Below are 19,773 nucleotides of genomic sequence, written 5' to 3' on the forward strand. Positions count from 1 at the left end.
GCTAGTTATGAACGCTGCTGTCTACCCAAGTATGAGATTCGGAATCTGATGAAATCAGGTAAGCACAAAAGCAACATGCTGCGTCCTGGCAATTGATAGTCTGTTACCTCTAATTACAAATCAGAACGGGTCAAAATCACATTAATGACATTTCTTTCCCATTCTCACAATGACACCCAGATGTCATTGTTGACCTGGGGAAACAAGGTAAAACGGTTTTCAGCCATAATGCATCGTCTTTTAACATTCATGGTTTGGATAAACACTTTTTTGACTTGTTGCATGCCTGCTTATCAGATTCCGAGACTGTCCATCTAAAGATTCTACTCTGAAGTGTGAAGCACTGCAAAAATGAGTATTTTTGTCTGGTTTTTCAGTACAAATATCTAGACATTCTTAAAACAAAATCACTTGACAACACTCGTTTTCAAAGAATTTGAATTATAGGAAAATTCTAGCATTGTTTACTCACTGATGTTCTTTCTTCCATGGAACACACATTTAGAGCAGGATATCCAAGCTGCACTTTTCCATACAATGAAAGTGAATGGTGACCACGACTGTCAAGCAAGATTTTCAAGGCAAGGTTTGAATGAACAACTTAAGTTGAATTATATTTGTAACACAAAGTTCTCCTACAGCTTTGAATGCATTTCAGAATTTCAGACTTTTTTTGTGCATCTTTTGGAGCTTGACCGACCCTATAGAAGCAAGCAGCTTGAACATTTTACTAACCTTCTCCTTTGGTGTTCCAAAGAAGAAAGTAAGTCAAACCGGTTTGAAACATAAAGATGAGTACATGAATTTTAGTTTTGGGCCAAGTTGGTTTTTGTTAACCCTATGGGCAAACGTGCCCTTAAATGTTGTTCAAGATATGTTCTGAAACACAACTTTGCTTTTTAAGTAAATTCAACTAGTCTTAAAGTCGTTCGGATGACTTTACTGGAAAACGAGACACAAATACTGATTCAGAAATCAGTTTTTGCAGTATGTATTGTGTGTTGTGAAAGGAGGCCCAGCACAAGATCACCGCTTGAGGCTCTCACCCGCTCTCCTTCTTCCCGGATATCACTGAGACACAAAGTCTATTAAGAGTAGATGGAGAATAGACTGTGATTGGTTGATTTGTGTTACTGGTAAACCCACTGAATGATGACGTGGGTCTCAGGCTTGGGCTGTGAAGCCCCTGTCAAAGGTACTCAGGCAGGGTATCTGTCCGAGGCCTGCTCCTGCTCCTATACCTGAAATGAGATTCATTTTGAGACGGCACTAAATGTGTGGCAAGGTAAGGAATTAAGTGCAAGCTGCTTTTTTAAATGGGGGAGGGGGCTTTCGGCATGGATCAGGACCTGGATAACGCTGATTACTGATTTCGCCCTGTGGTGACCTACACCAACGAGGCTAATTGTGCAATAACTGAGGCGACTAGGCCTCCACGACGTACTCGAGACACCTGCAAAAGTCTGGTTAGCCCACACACCCTGAACTTTCTTTTTCATGCCACCTTCCATTCGAGAGCCAATTGTCATTTGCAATTCTTTTTTGACATGCAACGGTTACATTCTGCAGACCCGTGGTTATTTCAAATCACAGCCGAGCCCACACGAAATCTTTGTGCGTGGAATTCCGCCAAATCGGAATGCCTGGCATTCGCAAATTCTCCTCGTCAAAGCTCCACACCTAAACTACGGAAAATGCGGATGCATTGATTCCGTCCGGGCCCGGTTATGATGGGTACTTGCGTGATCTGGAGAGATGCAGCCCTACATGGTACGGTGTTGGCGAATATTTTTTCAGCCCCCTCCCAGCAGTGAAACTATGATCATTCGGGCCCTGAAATAAGATCCGGACGGACCCATTGTGGCAGGGAAATGGCTTCACTCACTCTTCAAGAGCCGACCGGTGAGTATCCCTGTGTGATGTATAGCTTGATTGAAAATACTCTCGTCAGCAATTACACACATTTGCAGTCTCTGTCAAATCAATCGTCAGCTTATTCGTAAGAGAAATAACAGTAAATGAGCTAGCGCTAGCTGGACTACGGTCTCTCCCTATCTTAGCCTCGGCGCAGAAAGCGATTTCTGATAGCTGCTTGACATACAATGTAGTGTAACGGATTTCATATCTAATCTGATGCTGTATTTGAACGCAACTGAGGTCCTTCGTCAATATAAAAAGGTAGTTTCGTTCCCCTTGGCTATTGTGTAACATTCACGTCACCATTCAAATGTATTTGCATGTAGGAAGGCACTGAGACTCGCACACAGAAACTCACACTGAACGACGCTGTAGTGAAACACACCTTCTGTTTCCACCTCAGTTAATAACACAGATGAAATACAGGAATACAAATGAAACATGTCATTGTGCTGACCAAAAGAGCTATTACCTATTGGTGAACAGTCAAAGTGGGCGGAGCTTAGAAAGTGGTCCGACCTGCATTCAAATGAGCAAGTTGTCATTGTGACAGGTCAGATGGAAATATGCAAATTGATAATGCTAACACTCCTCTGCTGAGCACCTGATGGTTGTGGTTGTTTAAGGATAACAAAACAAAAAAAAAGAAAGAAAACACATTCAATAATCTAGAGTTAAAGGTAATATACCAAGGTTGCACCTATTTCAGTGAAACCGCATGGTCGATGAACATGGCTCATAAGTGGACTGTCATTACCTCCATGAAGTCAAAGCAAACAGCACATAACAAAAGTTGTTCAGAAAAGAAAAACAAAACATTACAGACAGAAAGAAACTACCGCTCTGCGCGGTGAACATCCGTCAAAGTTCAAACGCAAATGCTGGGAGCGTTTAAGGGTTACAGCATCTGTCTCGATTTCGGCCCAGATGCCACAATATCTGATACGAAACTATTCCAGAGTGGCCTTTTCTTTTCTAGGCGTGGGCACTGATTGATTCTGTGTGGACTTTATTTTTTCGTTCGGGCCCCGTGTAACTCTGCGTGGCAGCGTCTGTTTACATAGGCACGGTTGACATGTTAGGTAAGCTACAAAGTCTAGAGCCACTGAAACAGATTTGTCTAATGGGATCTTGGTTTTCACTACGTTTTGGGAGGGATATGCCACAAATAAATAAAAAACATTCTTTTTTTTAATGCTATCGCCGTATTTCATTGCTCACACGCGTGCGTACGCAAGCACACACTCGTAAATACACTGAACTTGGTGAAGTTACACATTTCCAAGCAGGTTCCCCAATGAATAAGTGCTCTGACAGGACCAAAAAAAAAGCCAGATAGAGATGACTGTATCAGCAGATCTCTACCATGTGTTTTCCTTTCTTTCTTTTCTTTTGAAAAACAACACGTTTTTTTTCAAATAGTAAAAGTTCCTGCTATCTCCTTTGATACCTTGACAGCAAAAGATGTAAAAGACCAAGATAGCCCTGTTAATATTCAACATGCCATATATTCTTTTTTTTGTATTTTTTTTTTTTTGTTTTATGTTAACTTTAAACAAAACAGTATGGTGCTCAAACCCCAGCTTCTATAAAAATATATAATTGTATGTATATATATATTTTTTAGCAATTTTTTATTGTTGTTGCTGGGACTCAGCTCTAGCAGGGGGCTCCTCTGATTGGCTGAGTCCAGTGAGATAGAGATGAGCGCTCAGTCGAAACGATTCCTGTGGATTATCTCACTTTAACATTTTCTTTTTAGTCTGATTGTTCATATTTGTAATAGCCTTTGTGTTTCTTTGTCGTTTTGCATCAAAATCTCAAAGTGACTGGTGGGTAGACTGGTCGGACAGGACAAGGAGGTGGGCCCTAGGTCTCGTGATCAGGGTGGGTTGATTCTCACTCGTTGTTGTTGCTGTTCTCCAAATCCTTGCACTGGATGTTACCGCCGCTGTAGTCAGTGCCGGGCAGCTGCACGCCGTATTTGTCCACGCACCAGCAGATGCCTCGTTTCCGGCCGCGGGAGGGCTTGCACTGCAGGGTGGACCAGGGACAAAGGGTCATAAAACTGCAAGCTCAAATAAAAAAAAATGCCTCAACTAGTAATGGATGGTATGCTGTCATAAAATATTTCGGTAACACTTTATTTTAAGGTGTCCTTGTTACACACGTAATTATGCATAATTACATGCAAGTAACCCTAAGCCAAACCCTAATGCTAACCCTAACCATATAGTAAGTACATGTAGTTAATTAATACCACTCAGTACTTAAATGTATAATAACACTGTAACTGACACCTTAAAATATAGTGTAACCAATTCCTATGCAATTCCTATGTAGAGGACTGTGTTGATTATAATGGGCGTATTTTAGTTTTGAACAGTGTACATATTAAGGATTAGTATTATCTTCAAACTCAATTAGTCAGCTAAATGTTTGAGTAGACTAGTTAAAAAACATTGTTACAGATACAAATTTAATACAAAGAAAAAAAAAGGCTATAACCAAGTATTGAACAATTGGGTTAGTAATGGTCTTTTTAATTTATTGATTAATCAAAGAATTAAAGGATGCACATGGATTTAAGGCAATAAAGAACAACAGAAAAGACCTAGAATATGATATGTCTAATATGCAGAAAATGTCCCTGTTCATGTTTCGTCTTGTTAGTTATAAATTACATGAATCATGTAAATGATGAGACTATATTTTCGAAATTAAAAAGGCGACATTTGACAAAAAAAGTTGAGTAGTTTGCATCAGTGGATATTAGCCGTTTAACATTTCTGTCATAAAACAGTTATTGAATATTAAATGTTTATCTACAAAACGATTCAGTTTTACCTTTAAAATGTTTTACCTCACACTCTTTCACCATTGAAACTGAAGTGTTGCACTTGAATTCATGTTTGGCAGCAAGCTAGTGAATCTCACTAATCAATCTCATTAATCGATGTTAGATGACTGGTGTTGAAATCAGTGCATAAATATAGAATTCAACTGATTTATGGTCAGAATTTTACAAATTTGTTCAATAATCCAATCACTTGGATTGGGTTCATGGAGCCCCAAATAAAAATAATAATAATCAAATGGGATATAAGAGATAATGACATACATTTTATGTTGTAACATGTACCTTTGATTAGTAAAGTATTAAGTTCCCTGGACATGGTTTTTAATATTTTCAGTTAGTTCCTGTCCTCAGTGTTTTTTGTTTTTTTTGGGGCTGTGTTTGTTCCAGACAGGCTGACAATCTATGTATTAGTGGTAGGATTTTTAAGTGACTATTTGCATACTACATCGATACACCAATAGGCGGCGACAGCGGTGGTCTTTTTAAGTGAGTCATTCGAATCACTGACTGAACCGATTTGTTCAAAAAGCGAGTGAGTTACTGAATCACTCGGCAATCATAAATGCAGATTCATTCACCAAAGGAAAACCATTGTGTGTTGCGCAACGGTTCTGTTTGCGCAGCTATTTTCATGAGTTAACATCGACCGACAGTGTTAATCAACGATAAAAAAGTTAATCATATTAGATGTCAATGTTAAAATTATACCATAAAAGTAACAAGCGTCTTACCTGTTTGCGCTTGAAGAAGCCCTTCCTGTCACAGTTAGGCAGGTAGAGGGAAAGAGCCATGACGCGGGAGGTGTCTTTCATACTTTGAATGACTCCATCCAGCTTCCTTCTGCAGGGACCCTGTGTCAGACGAACACATGGTGAGTTGCATCATCACCTCAGCATTTAATGCCTAGCTATCATTTTACTGCAGCTGCTGCGTCACACAACTTACAAATTCAGGCTCATGCTTGTCGATGGGAAGGGGGGAGTAGTCCATCGACCCCAGTGACCGATGCTTCTCCTGTTGTTTCTTCTTGTCCTTGCGCACGGCAGCATGCTTCTTGCTGTTGATTACGTCTGGTTTGGGGTAAAGGGGAATTTTAGGAATCTGGTCTTCAGTCGTGTCTGGCTTCACTGTATCATCATGCTCTATTGATTCGCGATCTAAGACAAAGAGAATCAAATAATAAGCATTAACTAGATTTTTACTGCATGGAAATGTGAGTGCCAGTGCAAAATCATCAGCATGATGTTAAAGTGGTTGCCATGTTGTTATTATGGTGTTAATGTATGAGATTTTTCCCTCCACCAGGCAAAAACCGAATGCATTAGCACACCTCAATAAGCCACACAATTTGAGGTATCATTCATACAATACCAACGACGTATGAATTTGATTGGCTGAGGCAGACCAGCCTTAAAATGTAACTTTTAAATCTTTTTGTCATCCTAACAACAAACAAAGTGATGCGTATTGAAGTCGGTTGTTAGACGATGACTGGTTGACCATTGTGAAACGGTGTATTTTAGGTTGTTTGCAGTTGCACGCCAGTCAAAACTGAATGCATTAGCACAATAACACAATGGTAATTTGCCTTAGCAAACACCAGTAATGATCTCAGTGTCCTACATCTGACTTCAACAATTCAAAATTAAATTTAACTTATAAAAACCTTGGAAATCTCTTATAAAAACCTCCCCAAAGGCTTTAAGATATTTACACATCCTAGTTGCTAATGAGTTTCCAGAGCGTAAACATGAAAGCAACTCTATTTCCACCAAATGTTTCCTATGCATTTGTTTACAGAGGGTGGTGGCAGGATCAACAGCTGATGACCACCCCCAACCCAACCTATCCCAGGTTGAAACACTTGGCTATGCCTGACTAAACATCCAATTGGGTTAAAAATCTAATATCTCATTCTATTTGGTGGGATTTCTCCAAAATTCATTTAGGTGTACAACCTAAACGTTGAATGAACCTCTGTTTTATACTGCTGAATAATTCTGTTAGTTTAATTGTAGAGAATGTGCATGACTACAGGATTTAAGAGTGAGAACAGAAACGGCTTTTCAAAGGATCCTTAACAGCTCAGAGACACACTTGAAGAACTTTGAAGTCTCAATAACCATAACACCATGACAACCACAATGTTCTTCTGCAGGAATCTAAGGCTAGGTGGGTAATAACTGTCGACATGTGTCCGGGGAAAATGTGGAGATATTACAGAACAAGTAATTCAAGCACATATAGTTTGATAGTAAAACTCCACAGGATACATGCCTCTACTTATAAACTGTCCTTCCACTGAAGTCAAATACTGTTGGACAAAGCCGAGCTTCATAAAACTGAACACTTGAACCATGCAGAGAGAAGCCAAACATAGTACATCCGGAGGAGATTAACAGGTCATTAACACGAAGCATACAAAGTCAGGATATATAATTGCATTGACATTTAGCCATCCAAACCAACAAAAATCATCTGATAAATTATCAAATTTGCAATACAAAATGGCATTTTAATAGGAGTTATTGCATTTGTTTAGGATTGTGGTTTATTGCATAAACAAATAAAGTTAAATATAATATTGTTTCCTTTCAGATCTAATGCTTGCATGAAATTCATTATACATTAAATCCATTTATATACATATTCTAAATTGGGACATAATTGTGAAACAATTGTGAAACGCTGTCAAATGCACACCTGTTTTTGCACTTTGTATATTAATGCACCAGGTTGCATGGCAACCGAATTATTATAGTTAACTAAAACTAAAACCATAACCACTTTTGTTATTTGAAATAAAATAAAAATTCAACAGAAAAAAGTAAACTTATTTTAAGCAGTTGCCAAGGAAACTTTTCTTGTTTTTACTTAGCTAACTTGATGTTCTAACATAACTAAAACTAAAATAAAAATGTCTAAAAACTTAAGAAAAAAGAAATATAATAAAAATGACCTTTTAAATTCAAAGTTTAAATAAAAAGGAATATATAACACTAAAATAGCACTGCTTGGCAGCCATAAACAGTTCATGCTATTTATTATGCAAATAAGCAATATTACTTGGCAAATTGTTCATGCATTTGGAAAGTATTTAATTTGTAATTACTTGGGTAAGGGATCGGCACAGCATAATGTGATTATTATACTAAATAGACTGATATTAAATTATTAAATTGATAGATAGTATATTATTTAATGCTACTGCATCTTAGAGTGGCTTCATTTGAGAATCAGACAGAATGGAAATGGACATACAGAGTCAGGCCTGAACATTGATGCTGTTGGGTTGCCAAGTATTTTTGTGCATACAGCCAAGAGGGCATTATCAGACAGCTGAGGCAGCCAGCAGAAATGATTGAGATAACTGCCCTCACAGTCCCCCTGAGCTCCAGTGCTTCACATTGCTGCGGATTGGGGCAGGGTGTTCTGGAGCGGCCCGGTGGTGAAAGAGTCTGTCTGACCTGGAGACGCATGGGGCGGGTGCCTGGTCATTACAGGAATTGATTTCCTGGCTTCTGAAGTTACAATCAGAGCATGGTGCTGTCTCTTTTCAATCCCGCAACTCATGACTTGTCAGACTGAAATTTCTGTACAGATTTCCCCACAGGTTTGGGCTCCTGAAGCCACCTAATCTGAGATCGCCTCATGGAAATGTCGTAGGGACGTTCGCCTTGAGGGAGATTTACATGGCTTGGAAATGTACACTTCAAATGGGAGGGCACAGGACGACTGGGTTGGCACAATTCCTCATGGCTTTTTTCATGATTTTTCCTCGTCGTGCGTGGCACAAACGCACCGTGTTTGTGAAATCAACAATGCCTATAGTTTACAAACCACTAAGTTCGTGTTTTCTGTTGTAGGCTTTTCGAAGTGAGGACCAAAATCACTTTTTCCATGCTCGTGGTCCCCAGCTTGTAAAGGTTTAGCGGGTCTGTGTTTAACATCTGACACACAGCCAAGAACCTGGAGCCCGGCCAAACCAGACATATCACATGTAGCCTGTCTATTCAAATGAGCTTTGGAAAGAATGCAGAAGAGGTATTGGTGTCTCTCCTCTTGGTCTTGCAAAACTTTTCATTAAGATAAAGGGACCCGAGGTTGGCCAAAGGAGATGCATCTGATAGGGCTCTGTTTAATAATTTACACATGTGCTGGGCAATTATACTTCATGAATATCCACGGTTTCTTACAGCTTGGGGACTAATGATGAAAGCAGATCTCCTTTTGAGTTGCGTTGTCACCTTGTCCGATTCTTTTCTTAAGAACAAGCTTAAAAACAAGCCGAGAAATGCTATTAAGGCCCTCAAACCACGTGTTTTAGTGTCTTATTAGCATGCATGGATGGAATTAGGTCTTGCTATTGTTAAATATTCAGACTAGCTTGCCTTTGAAAGTCGTTCTTGAAGCAGGCCGTTCTGCTTTGTCTTGCATTCATTGTCACAGACCGACCATGGCATCCCTGGTAAGATTCCACTGCTAAATATTTAAAGCCTGGACCGTGTCCACAACATGTTTGGGCCTCTGTAGCAGAGAAGCATGCCACAAACTAATAAAAAAAAAACATCACAAATCCAACCGAGCACTAATGCTAGTTAAAACCGGGGTAATCGCAAACTACAAAGCAACATTAAGAGCAAGACCTGGCTGATTTGGGATAAAAGTTTCCATGTTGCAATACACTATCGGTTACGACCAAGAAAGCCATCATACAACTTACTATTCAAACAAGTCCCCTCTAATTCAGGACAATGCAAAGTGATGACACCTGTCGATGCCCTTCAGGCTGAAAGCACATGTGCGCACCTCTTCATCGGCTGACCGTGTCTCATGTCATCAACACTCCGAAACATGAACTCAGGAGGTGCTCTTCAGGACATCAATGGATCACTCCCAGTTGCTGATTTCAATTAGCTCAGACAATGGCAAGAGAGCGATACTGTCTGTAAGCTCAAGGCATCTTTCCACCAAGAAGATCTAGCTACAATTTTTCCTCTTCTAAACTTTTAAACTAGGCAAGATCTTATAGTTTTTTCCAAGCAAATTTTAGCCATCCAAACCACATCAATCTTTATAATTACTATTAAGATTGTATATAATAATTTGTAGGTGGTTTGTAATTATTTATGAAGGGAAAGTGAATAAAATCCTAATTTGAAACATTATTAGGAATTTCCAAAATGAAGGACGGGATATATTGAAGATTTTAAACTATAGGAGTTACAGCTGGGCGATATAATGGTAAAACTGTGCCAACCCGAGATGTACGAGTTAAACCATGGTAGATATATTTGCATCGCTATCAGTGGGCAGGACTGCTTTACATTATTGACACATGAGAAGAAGAAAAACAAGCAGTAATGTGAAAATACGAATACTTTTTATATAAAGGAATGTAATGTGAAGAAATTTTTGCTTGTTTAGTTGAGTTTACGTTGCGGCTCAGAATTTAGCGTCGTAACTGCTGTTTTTATGTCAAGTAAGATTTTGAGTGTTATTTGATGCGATTTTTATGATTTATTATGAATATTCATTATGTTTGCGTCTATCAAGTTACAAAAAACTAAACAAAAAAAAAAAGAGTCAAATGAGATCAGAAATATTTTTTTATTTGCACTTAACTTGTTAGATTATCTAAAAATAGATATTACGGCATGATGATTTCATATGCAAACCTTTTTAGGCTTCAACTGCGGCTCAGAATTTAGAGTCATAACTACTTGTTTTGTATGTCTAATAAGTAATAATACTAGTGCTGTCAAACGATTAATCGCGATTAATCACATCCAAAATAAAAGTTTTTGTTTGCATACTATATGTATGTGTACTGTGTTTATTTACTATGTATATATATATATATACATAAATACATGAAAATATTTACATGTATATACATTTATATGATTATATTTTATATTATATATAAATATATTGAATAAATAAACATAGCATATTTTTCTTAAATATATACATGGATGTGTTTGTATTTATATATACATAAATATACACAGTACACACTCATATATTATGTAAACAAAAAACTTTTATTTTGGATGCGATTAATCAAGATTAATTGTTTGACAGCACTAAATAGTACATATTTTGAGTGTTATTTGTTGTGACAATAGTCATTTTGTTTGCGTCTAACAAAAAAAGAAGAGAAAATCAAAAGTAACTTTTATTTGCACTTAATTCACTAGGTTATCCAAAATTATGTGTTACAGCATGATTGTAACATGTAAATCACTTATTTAATTAAATTTACAGCAAAAATAACTACAGTATATTGCAATTACTGTATTAGCGTGATTATAAAGTTACTCATAAGATACGATTTTGGTCATTTCGCCCACTTTTAGTGCAATAGGAAGTAGACTTGTTATGCACACAACGTGTGTGTGGCTCAGACAATGAGCGTTACCAGTCGTTTTCGAATGAATCAGCTACCCTAAGCAGGCCAAATTCAGTCACCACACCGCCTTTTCCATGATCCTCAACAACTAAATGTGACAACTGTAACAGAACTAATGATTTTGTCTTGTGCTGCCTATCTTATCTATCCTCCCGAGAATCCTGCATGGCGCAAAATTTGAGGCAGCGCTTTGGAACCACATCTGAACCTGTGCTGCAGGCAAGAAATTAGGCACCTTTTGTTCTCCTTCCCTGAAGAAACGTGACACTGCGGCTCCCCCTCCACCGCCCCGAAGCACATGACAGGAGGTTTTAACAGGTTGGCGTCTTCTGCTCAACCAGCCCTGCTGTCTGCTTACATTTTCTAAACGTGAACAGTAAAACCATAGATTAAATAGATTGTTTTTGTCCATTCGCTGTTTTGGTCAGCCTGACATGTGTTCCTATTTAAGCAGGGCCCAGCGTGAGGATGTCGCTGCCCAGGAATCACGTTTCTGACAGAGACGAGACTACTGTGCGAGCTGATTTTCTTCACAGCTGTTACTCACTCGCTAGCTTTCCAGGTGCCAATGACAAATACACGCTGGACAGATTGCTGTTAAACTTTACTGGAAGAAGTAATTTAAGAGTGCCAAATAGGTTCCCTACTTGCCTACCTCTGAAAGGATGACTGGGCACTTGATATACGAGCACTATTGGCATTATGGTTAAAAAAGAGGAGAAAGTATTCTGTAATGTAGATTTAAAAAAGCTGGGCATTACTTTCAAAAAGTGCAAGAGATCTATTCAGGTGCTATTCAGTGAAGCGAGCCATATATCTTTCAGTGTCAGTCTGATGTTGCAAGCAAGTATATATTTCTGTGAGTTTGGCCTGTGGCGCAATATAAAAATGAGATGACAGACAGGCAACAGAATTCCATTCCCTTGTAATCGTTGTTTAGTTATGGCTACATCTCTAGTGAGTAAATAAAGTGCATAAATCAGCGATACCGAAGTAACCGAATACAACAGCCAATTGCTTTCGTACCATTTCTTTTCGTTTGTTTACTTGCAAGCTCTTAGATTCAGACCTGCAATCGTTGCGAACGCAGCATACAGTTCTTTTGGGCAAGATGCCTGTAGTCATATCTGTTGGCAACTGCATCCAAGTTCCACATGGCATGTCCGAACAGAAAGTCTCCCTTGTGATCGTTGGCAAATTTGCAGTATTTGCCAATCCTGGAGCTAAATGACGATCTGGCATCGCCTATTGTACTTGGCTCTGAACACTGAATCTTTAAACCGTGAGCGCCAGCATTCAAGACCATGAAGGTATGACACTATTCACGTGAGTGAGAAATGATTCCATTTTAAACTTGTATTTCAATTTTATGTTTGCACAACTGTGAAACTAAGGCATACTGGGGGAATAAAAATGGATCTCAGGGCCAAAAGGCTCTGAATCCTAATGCGGGCAAGGACGCTTGACCTCTCTCTCTCTTTTTCCTCTCTCTCTCTCTTTATCACTCTCTCTCTCCCTCTCTGTCTGTCCTGCCCAGCTTGTAAAACCAGGCTGAAACCGAATACCATGGGAGGCTAGAAGCGTCCCTCTAAATTCATCACCATGCTTGACGAACAGCTCTTGATAGATCGGCTCCACAGACATTCTGCTGAATCACAAGGGCTCAACTGTGTGCCCACTGCAATCACAGAAGGGGTAAACCAGCAACCGCACTCATCAGAGGACTTCAGATAGAGACAAACAGGTTTCTGATGTGCACCTGTGTGTGTGAGGGGGTTGTATTTGTGTACAAACGGTCGTGGTGAAAGCCCACGACTGAATTAAACCTCATCTGTTTTAAGGATATGTGCGGTCTTGTTGGATAAAGCATTGCTGAAGTCTAAAAGATATAGTTCTGTAACCCAATGTACTATTTTTGTTCATGTAGCTCAGCTGGTAGGGCACTGCACTAACAATGCCAAGGTTAGTGGTTCGAATCCAAAGGAAAGCATGAATTTAGTGCACTGAATAAAAGCATCTGGCAAATGCGTAAATGTAAATAAATATGCGTGCCGTGCACGACTACTCTTCGTAAACGTGTGATTTTTGCACATAGGTTGGCTTGTAGAGACACCGTGCCTACCCTCCTCCCCTCAGATTTAATCTTCGAACTGTAATCCGACCCTTAACACCACCCACAGACTTAGACCTAAATTCAGAGCAACTAGAATCTCAATCAAGAATATCATGAGGCGTGGGTACACCGTACAATGATGAGAGGTGTGATCGTAACAATGGAGGAGTCCCTAACGTCAATAGAGCACCAAACAAATGCCATTGCCAAATCAAACCATAACTAAACACAAGGCAAGACTGTATGGAGTTATGCATCTAGAGGCGTCTTTACTCAGTTCTGAGAAGCATACTAAATTATGCAGTTCTGCTGAATCTGATGCTGCTTTGCTTCTGTGCCAATGAAATGCAATGAAACTTTGCCTTTATAGAGCATATATTAATAGGTTAATATTTTTATTCACAACTTTCATACATTTCACTGCACATAATTTCTATGTAAATGCATTATATGATACTTTAGATGCAGCTTAAGTACAAAAATGATACAGAGATGGTATCAGATGGCAGTACCATGGTACATTGATATATCCCTTAAAAAAAGTACAGTGGCAGTGACTTGGCACAGTGATGGCATTATCTGGGAGCGTCCAAAAACAATACTATGATACTACTATGGTAAATGGCAAAAAACATGGTAGTACCATGATATATGTCCAAAATACAATGGTAGTCCCAATGACACCATGCCAAAAAACGCCACTTGATTTTGACTAAAATACAACTATTCTATACTCTTTTAATAATGCTCAAATTTTAACGTATCTGATGATGATACAATGGTACTGGAATGGCATTTACATCATACTCTTAGGTGCGTCCAAAAATACCATGGAACATTTCCAGAAAACGCGGTACCACCACGGTACTTTTTGTATAAGTGCCTTTGCAGCGTGAAGATGGAAACCGTTTTGTTAATAATTGGCTTTGGATGAAACATAAACAGGCTTCACTAATCCTAGTAATCTACAGCGCTTGGATATGATGGAAAACAGCACTGAGCAGCGCAGCCCAGCCACAACACAGAAAAGCCCATGCAGAAACATCCGCACGCCATAAAACTGGATCAGCGCAAGCCACAACGTTCCCACCAGATACACGATCTCAACGCAACAATGCTTCCGTGCAACAAAGGCGCACTGCTTTCCAGTCAACTTACCAATGGGTGGATGCGGTGGTTTGTATCCCTTCTCGTTCGTGCACACTCCCCTGCCGTGCAGCAGGGCGTGAAGCGGCTTCTCCTCGCCGTTGCGCGGCAGGCAGCGCAGTCCGTGCGTGCATGTACCGGTGTACACCCCGCACGCTTGCCCCTCCGCCAGAGCGCAAGTCAAGCAGCAGCCGCAGCCGGGCTCCTTCACCAGCTGACAGCCCACCGGGACCGGAGGACACATGGAGAGCGCCTTCTGGTCGCACGGCTCGCACGGCACGTAAGAGCCTCCGCTGATGGACAACGCCGTGAGAAATGTACCCAGCACAAGAAGAGCCATGCTTCGTTTCAAAGTGAATGAGGTCCGGTTTAAAAGAAAAAAGAGAGCATGAACTAGATATGAGAACGCATGAACGTTTGGCTCAGATTCGAGTGAAAACTCCGCATGCAAAGTGAAAGCACAGTTTGGGGTGTCTTAAAAATGAGAAAATAGAGACAGTCTTTGATGAAAAATAGATGATGAAGAAGAATCCGGTGGATTTTTCATATAAATATATTAATATAAAAAATGATTCACTTGGGTATTCTCCAATAGTCCAGTTTGTGCGCAATTGGTTGCGCACTGAAATTCTGGACTTTCCGATTCCAAAACACTTTCCCCTCTGTAGTTTTCAGAGCAGACTGATCAACCTCACAGCAGTGCTTGCCTTTTTAAAAACAGCCAAACCCAAACCCCTAACTATGAATAAGCCAAACAGCGGTGAAGGGAGGCGCACTTGCCAGATCGGGGCGCAGCGCCAGCGCCTCCCCCCGGCAATAGGATCAGTCCTTTACGCAGTGATGCCAAGAGCGCAGAGCAAATGAGATCTTCCGTGCACTTTGTGGCCGGTAGTATATAGCGTCAGATTCGTGCACGAAGCTCAGCGGCTTTCCAGCAGATTCAAGACGCAACATGGATGTGACATGATAAGGACGCTTGCTCACATACATAGAGAATACACACAAAAGAGCACGATTAGAATCGCTCTGCTGATAGGCACCACCCGTGTATTAGTGCGCGCAGAGAACATGTATGAGTAAGGGAGAATGGGGAGTGTTTTGTTTTAACGTCGGTAACTCTGTCTTGTTTTGCTCTGCGTGTCTCAGACGTTCACATAATATTCCCATGTTTGTCTTCTGCAAATTAAAGTAGTTTTGAAATCTACTACTTATCCAGAAACCGTTCAAATTAGTGTGCTGCTGATACAACCTACCGGTAGCACTAATAGAAAACATGGATAATCACATTTACTTGTTCAAAATAATGATTATGCTTTCAAGCATTTTAATTAAAAACTGCGAACATGTGGGACACATTTCCAGCAAAAAGAAACAGAAAACAATAGTTTTGGTTAGTTTTGAATGTGTCACAACTGGATGCTATATATCAAATTAAACAGGAGAAGCTGCTGATTCGGATAATACCACTTCTGTCATGTATTCTCCAATAACATGATCACAAAGTCAGATGTGATCATGTATTTCTGTCTTCTCATAAGGGTGTCAATCATCTAGTGATGTAAATTATTTCTAAATGGTTAAACTGATGGTGTTACAGCTCAACCCTTGTTACAAAACCCCTATAGAAATGTCTGAGCAACATATGCAGCAACAGCTACTGATGGCATCCGTGAAGTCCGTATCACTCCAGCACACAATTAAAACCAGCTGAGGTGTGTGGTGAATACTGTGGTAAATGCTTAAAATCTCTTTTCTATCATGCAGGTCTTGGTGGTAGTTTAAGAATAGGCAATCTACACCCACCTGTTCTGAACTTTGAACTGCTGAAACCACAATTTAGATTTAACAGCCACGATTGTTTAATCATACCGTTCGCTCGGTGTCCAAGTGGCCCTCTGCTGTTTACATGTCCCTGATTTGCCTTATAGAGTGCTCCAAAATGGCATGTGCACATGTCCCATATGTAAAGTTCATCAATGGGTTGCTCTGTTTTGCTTTGAAATTGTTTTGTCAGATGTGTGATAGCAAGTTTGAAGAACTGCACACCGTATTTCATTTCTTTTGATTGTTCTGTGCTTATCATACGTGCTGTCTCTTGATTTACCCAGCTGTACAGTACAAGCCCGAGTGTCTGTGTGGGTCTTGCTGCTGGATTTAGCTCACCTCTGAGATTTTGACCACTAGAAGGAGCTGTTAGCAATGGTAAGAGGCTCACCTTGGAACGAATGTTGGCCCTCAGATGCTGAACGTTTCATTACCAGAGATTTACACAGTGCTGCTGTACACATCTCACACTCAGGAGTCAAAGAGACAGACATCAGTCGTCAAGAATGTACATGCTGTTTTGATACATGAAGTTTAGGGCCCTGTTGCCTCTGTATGCATGTTTTTGAAAACTTTACTGCTTAATATATGTCTTTGTGATGTTTAGATTTCATTAAAGTAAGCCTGACTTGTCTGATTGATGTCATCTTTACACTAACAGCTCCACAGCGCCTGTCTTCCTGGCACTGGTGTCCAGAAAGCTTGCAAAGATGTTTTACTGTTCATTGAATTATGCCTGTTTTCATATTTGTTGCGGAATTTCTTCATGAGTCATCTATGATCTACCATTCTGGACCTGAACTGGGACTGTTTTCCAGTCGTATAAGCTATCAAATTGCCCCAGTTCACTCACAGCATATTTATCCCTGGATATAAAACAAACTTAATGGATGCAGAGTGCAAGTTACTGGAAACGAGCTGGAACTGTTATCCGCTTGCTAATGAGGAGGTAAACGGTCGCAAATTACTGGTGTGAACACTACTAACCAGAGTACCATGTGGAGATTTTTTAAACATTTTTTTAAATTGTTTGTTGATATTAATTAATGTTAGGCAGTTAATTTTTTCTTGTGCACCGTTTTAATGTTAAATGTTAAAAAAAATATGTTATAAATTGTTATTTATATAATATTAAATTATTATTATTAAATATGATTAAATATTATTTATATGATTTTATTACATTTTGTAATATTATAAAAAAAATAATATGATAAAGATATTGGAAATAAATTATATTTTTTATTATGTTATCACAATGTCACAACAAATTATATAATTTCACTACATGATTTAATTTCATATTTATCTTATTTCTTTTATTGATATTAAGAAAGTGTTTTTCTTTCTCTAATCAAGATGTTTAAATACTGTTTTCTTATTTATTTTATTATTTAAAAAAATACAAATAAATAAATAAATATAACAGAAATACAGTTGAACAAAAACATTAAAAGGTTTACAAATATTAACACATTTATTTTCAAACTTATTTTTTTTAGGTATTTTTGAACTTCTGTCTTTAAAATTAAAAGGTTTATTTCCGCCATATTTATATTTATGTATACTTAATTTAGTTGATAGAAGTAACAGATTAATTAAATAATATTCCTCATGAAAAGATGTGTCATAAGTGAGGAAACCAAATAAAGCATTTTCAAAACTCAGTTGAAAGCTGGACATCCAAAATTCTTTTAACTAACAACAGCCACTTCCCTAATGACATCATCCTCCAGGAAGTGACAACATTTTGGAGGGAAAGCACCAGCACAAACATCTGTGAGTATGAGTGATGGTTTGCTGGGATGTTTTGTGCTCTTAATTGGGTTGTTGCACTCTAAAACATTTGATCATGTTTGTTAAGTTTATGACAATGTTTCAAAATGCCAAAATGCACTTCAATTTATGCAAACTCTCAATCCCTCAATAAGCAATTTCTAATTTTGATGTTTTAATTCCTGCCATTGTGTAAATAAGTTATATCTAATAAAGTTTAAGTGCTTGTACAGTACTTGATAAGTATCTTGTTGCGCAAGTTAGTTAATGTGGACGTGTTTTATTTCTAGCGACCTGAATAAAAAAAAACACATGGGCTTGAATGACACAGATGAACTTTATCACCCCCTAGAGTACTGACGGTTAAGTGTTTGTGTACTTGGTAAAGTATGCTTCTGCCTTACTTCTAAGTGGAAATCCATAACAATGATACTATTTTTGCTTAATGGGTTCTTAATATATGTTTTGCTGTTTGTTCGCATTTGTGTCATAGTAATCTGTAATGTCAAGAACTTTTCCAATGTTCTGTCAGTGATGGCAAAAGTAGCATGTTATGCCATCTCAGTCGCATTTTAATTGTGTTGTCCGGTTCTTTGAATATTTACAATGCTTGAAAATGTTTCTCAGTTTGCGAAAGCAGTCGCCCACATGGTGAAAAATCGATGGAAAAATGCTGTCAGAGGAAGAAAGGTGTCTATGTACAAATATTATGAGTAGGATGTGGTCTGTGAACATCAGTGTAGGAATTTCTCGCTCTCCATCATGTCTGAAAAATGCCTTCATTGGTAAATTAATGTCTCTCGTCATGTAATGTCTCCATCTGTCTTTCATTCAGTCAGCCTTGTGGGCGTTGCGCTGTTTACACAAACTAATGATTTCAAGCATTAACATACACATATGTTAATATGTGGCTGTGAGATTGTACAATAGTGTTGTTTGTGTGTGTGTGTGTGTGTGTGTGTGTGTGTGTGTGTGTGTGTGTGTTTGGAACGCAGTACACGTAGCAAGCTTTTTTTATAATATAATAAATAAAAAGGAAAACATAGAATAGAAAAAGAAAAGAGCAAGCTAGTGTTAGAGGCCTTTTTTGCTTTTGATAATTGTATAATAAATAAAAAGAAAACAGATAGAATGCAAAAAGATTAGAAAAGCTAGTGTTAGTTTTTTTTTAAATTTTTTTAATATATAAATAGAATTAGAATAGAGAGTGCTAGACTTAGAGGGTAAAAAAAAAAAAAAGATGGAAGAGATGTGTTTTAGCTGATTCTTGAAGATGGGTAAGGACTCAGCTACTCAGATTGAGTTGGGCAGGTCATTCCACCAGGAGGGAACATTTAATTTAAAAGTCCGTGAAAGTGATTTTGTGCCTCTTTGAGATGGCACAATAAAGCGACGTTCACTTGCAGAACGCAAGCTTCTAGAGGGCACATAAGTCTGAAGTAATAGATTTAGGTAAAGGGGCGCAGAGCCAGTGGTGGTTTTGTGGGCAAACATTAATGCTTTGAATTTTATGCGAGCAGCTATTGGTAGCCAGGGCAAATTGATGAACAGAGGTGTGACGTGCGTTCTTTTTGGCTCATTAAAAATTAATCTTGCTGCCGCGTTCTGGATTAATTGTAAAGGTTTTATAGAACTGGTGGGAAGACCTGCCAAGAGAGCATTGCAATAGTCCAGCCTGGACAGAACAAGAGCTTGAACAAGGAGTTGTGAAGCATGTTCCGA

The 19,773-nt window shown here is 38.8% G+C and overlaps 1 protein-coding gene and 1 long non-coding RNA gene across 3 annotated transcripts in view; one reads left to right on the forward strand and one right to left on the reverse strand.

The window, feature by feature from the left end:
* Positions 1-2,943: 2,943 nt before the first annotated feature.
* igfbp5b (insulin-like growth factor binding protein 5b) lies at positions 2,944-15,141 on the reverse strand. 2 transcript variants are annotated; one of them, XM_016444405.1, is made up of 4 exons: positions 14,464-15,141; positions 5,723-5,847; positions 5,509-5,628; positions 2,944-3,951 (listed from the first exon to the last, which is right to left on the reverse strand). In XM_016444405.1, the coding sequence occupies exons 1-4, from the start codon at positions 14,789-14,791 to the stop codon at positions 3,817-3,819; spliced, it is 708 nt and encodes a 235-aa protein (XP_016299891.1). In that variant the 5' UTR covers positions 14,792-15,141; the 3' UTR covers positions 2,944-3,816. The 2 variants fall into 2 exon arrangements, with proteins under 2 accessions (XP_016299891.1, XP_016299890.1); XM_016444404.1 differs by having other exon boundaries at positions 5,723-5,934.
* A 2,867-nt stretch (positions 15,142-18,008) lies between these two features.
* Positions 18,009-19,773, forward strand: part of LOC107656518 (uncharacterized) — an 85,156-nt gene continuing 83,391 nt past the window's right edge. The window contains exon 1 of the long non-coding RNA XR_001630580.1: positions 18,009-18,054. This is a non-coding gene — a long non-coding RNA (uncharacterized LOC107656518). The remainder of the gene's footprint in view (positions 18,055-19,773) is intronic.

Source organism: Sinocyclocheilus anshuiensis, unplaced genomic scaffold (genome assembly GCF_001515605.1).
Source record: "Sinocyclocheilus anshuiensis isolate Anshui unplaced genomic scaffold, SAMN03320099.WGS_v1.1 scaffold1473, whole genome shotgun sequence".
Lineage (NCBI taxonomy): Eukaryota > Metazoa > Chordata > Actinopteri > Cypriniformes > Cyprinidae > Sinocyclocheilus > Sinocyclocheilus anshuiensis.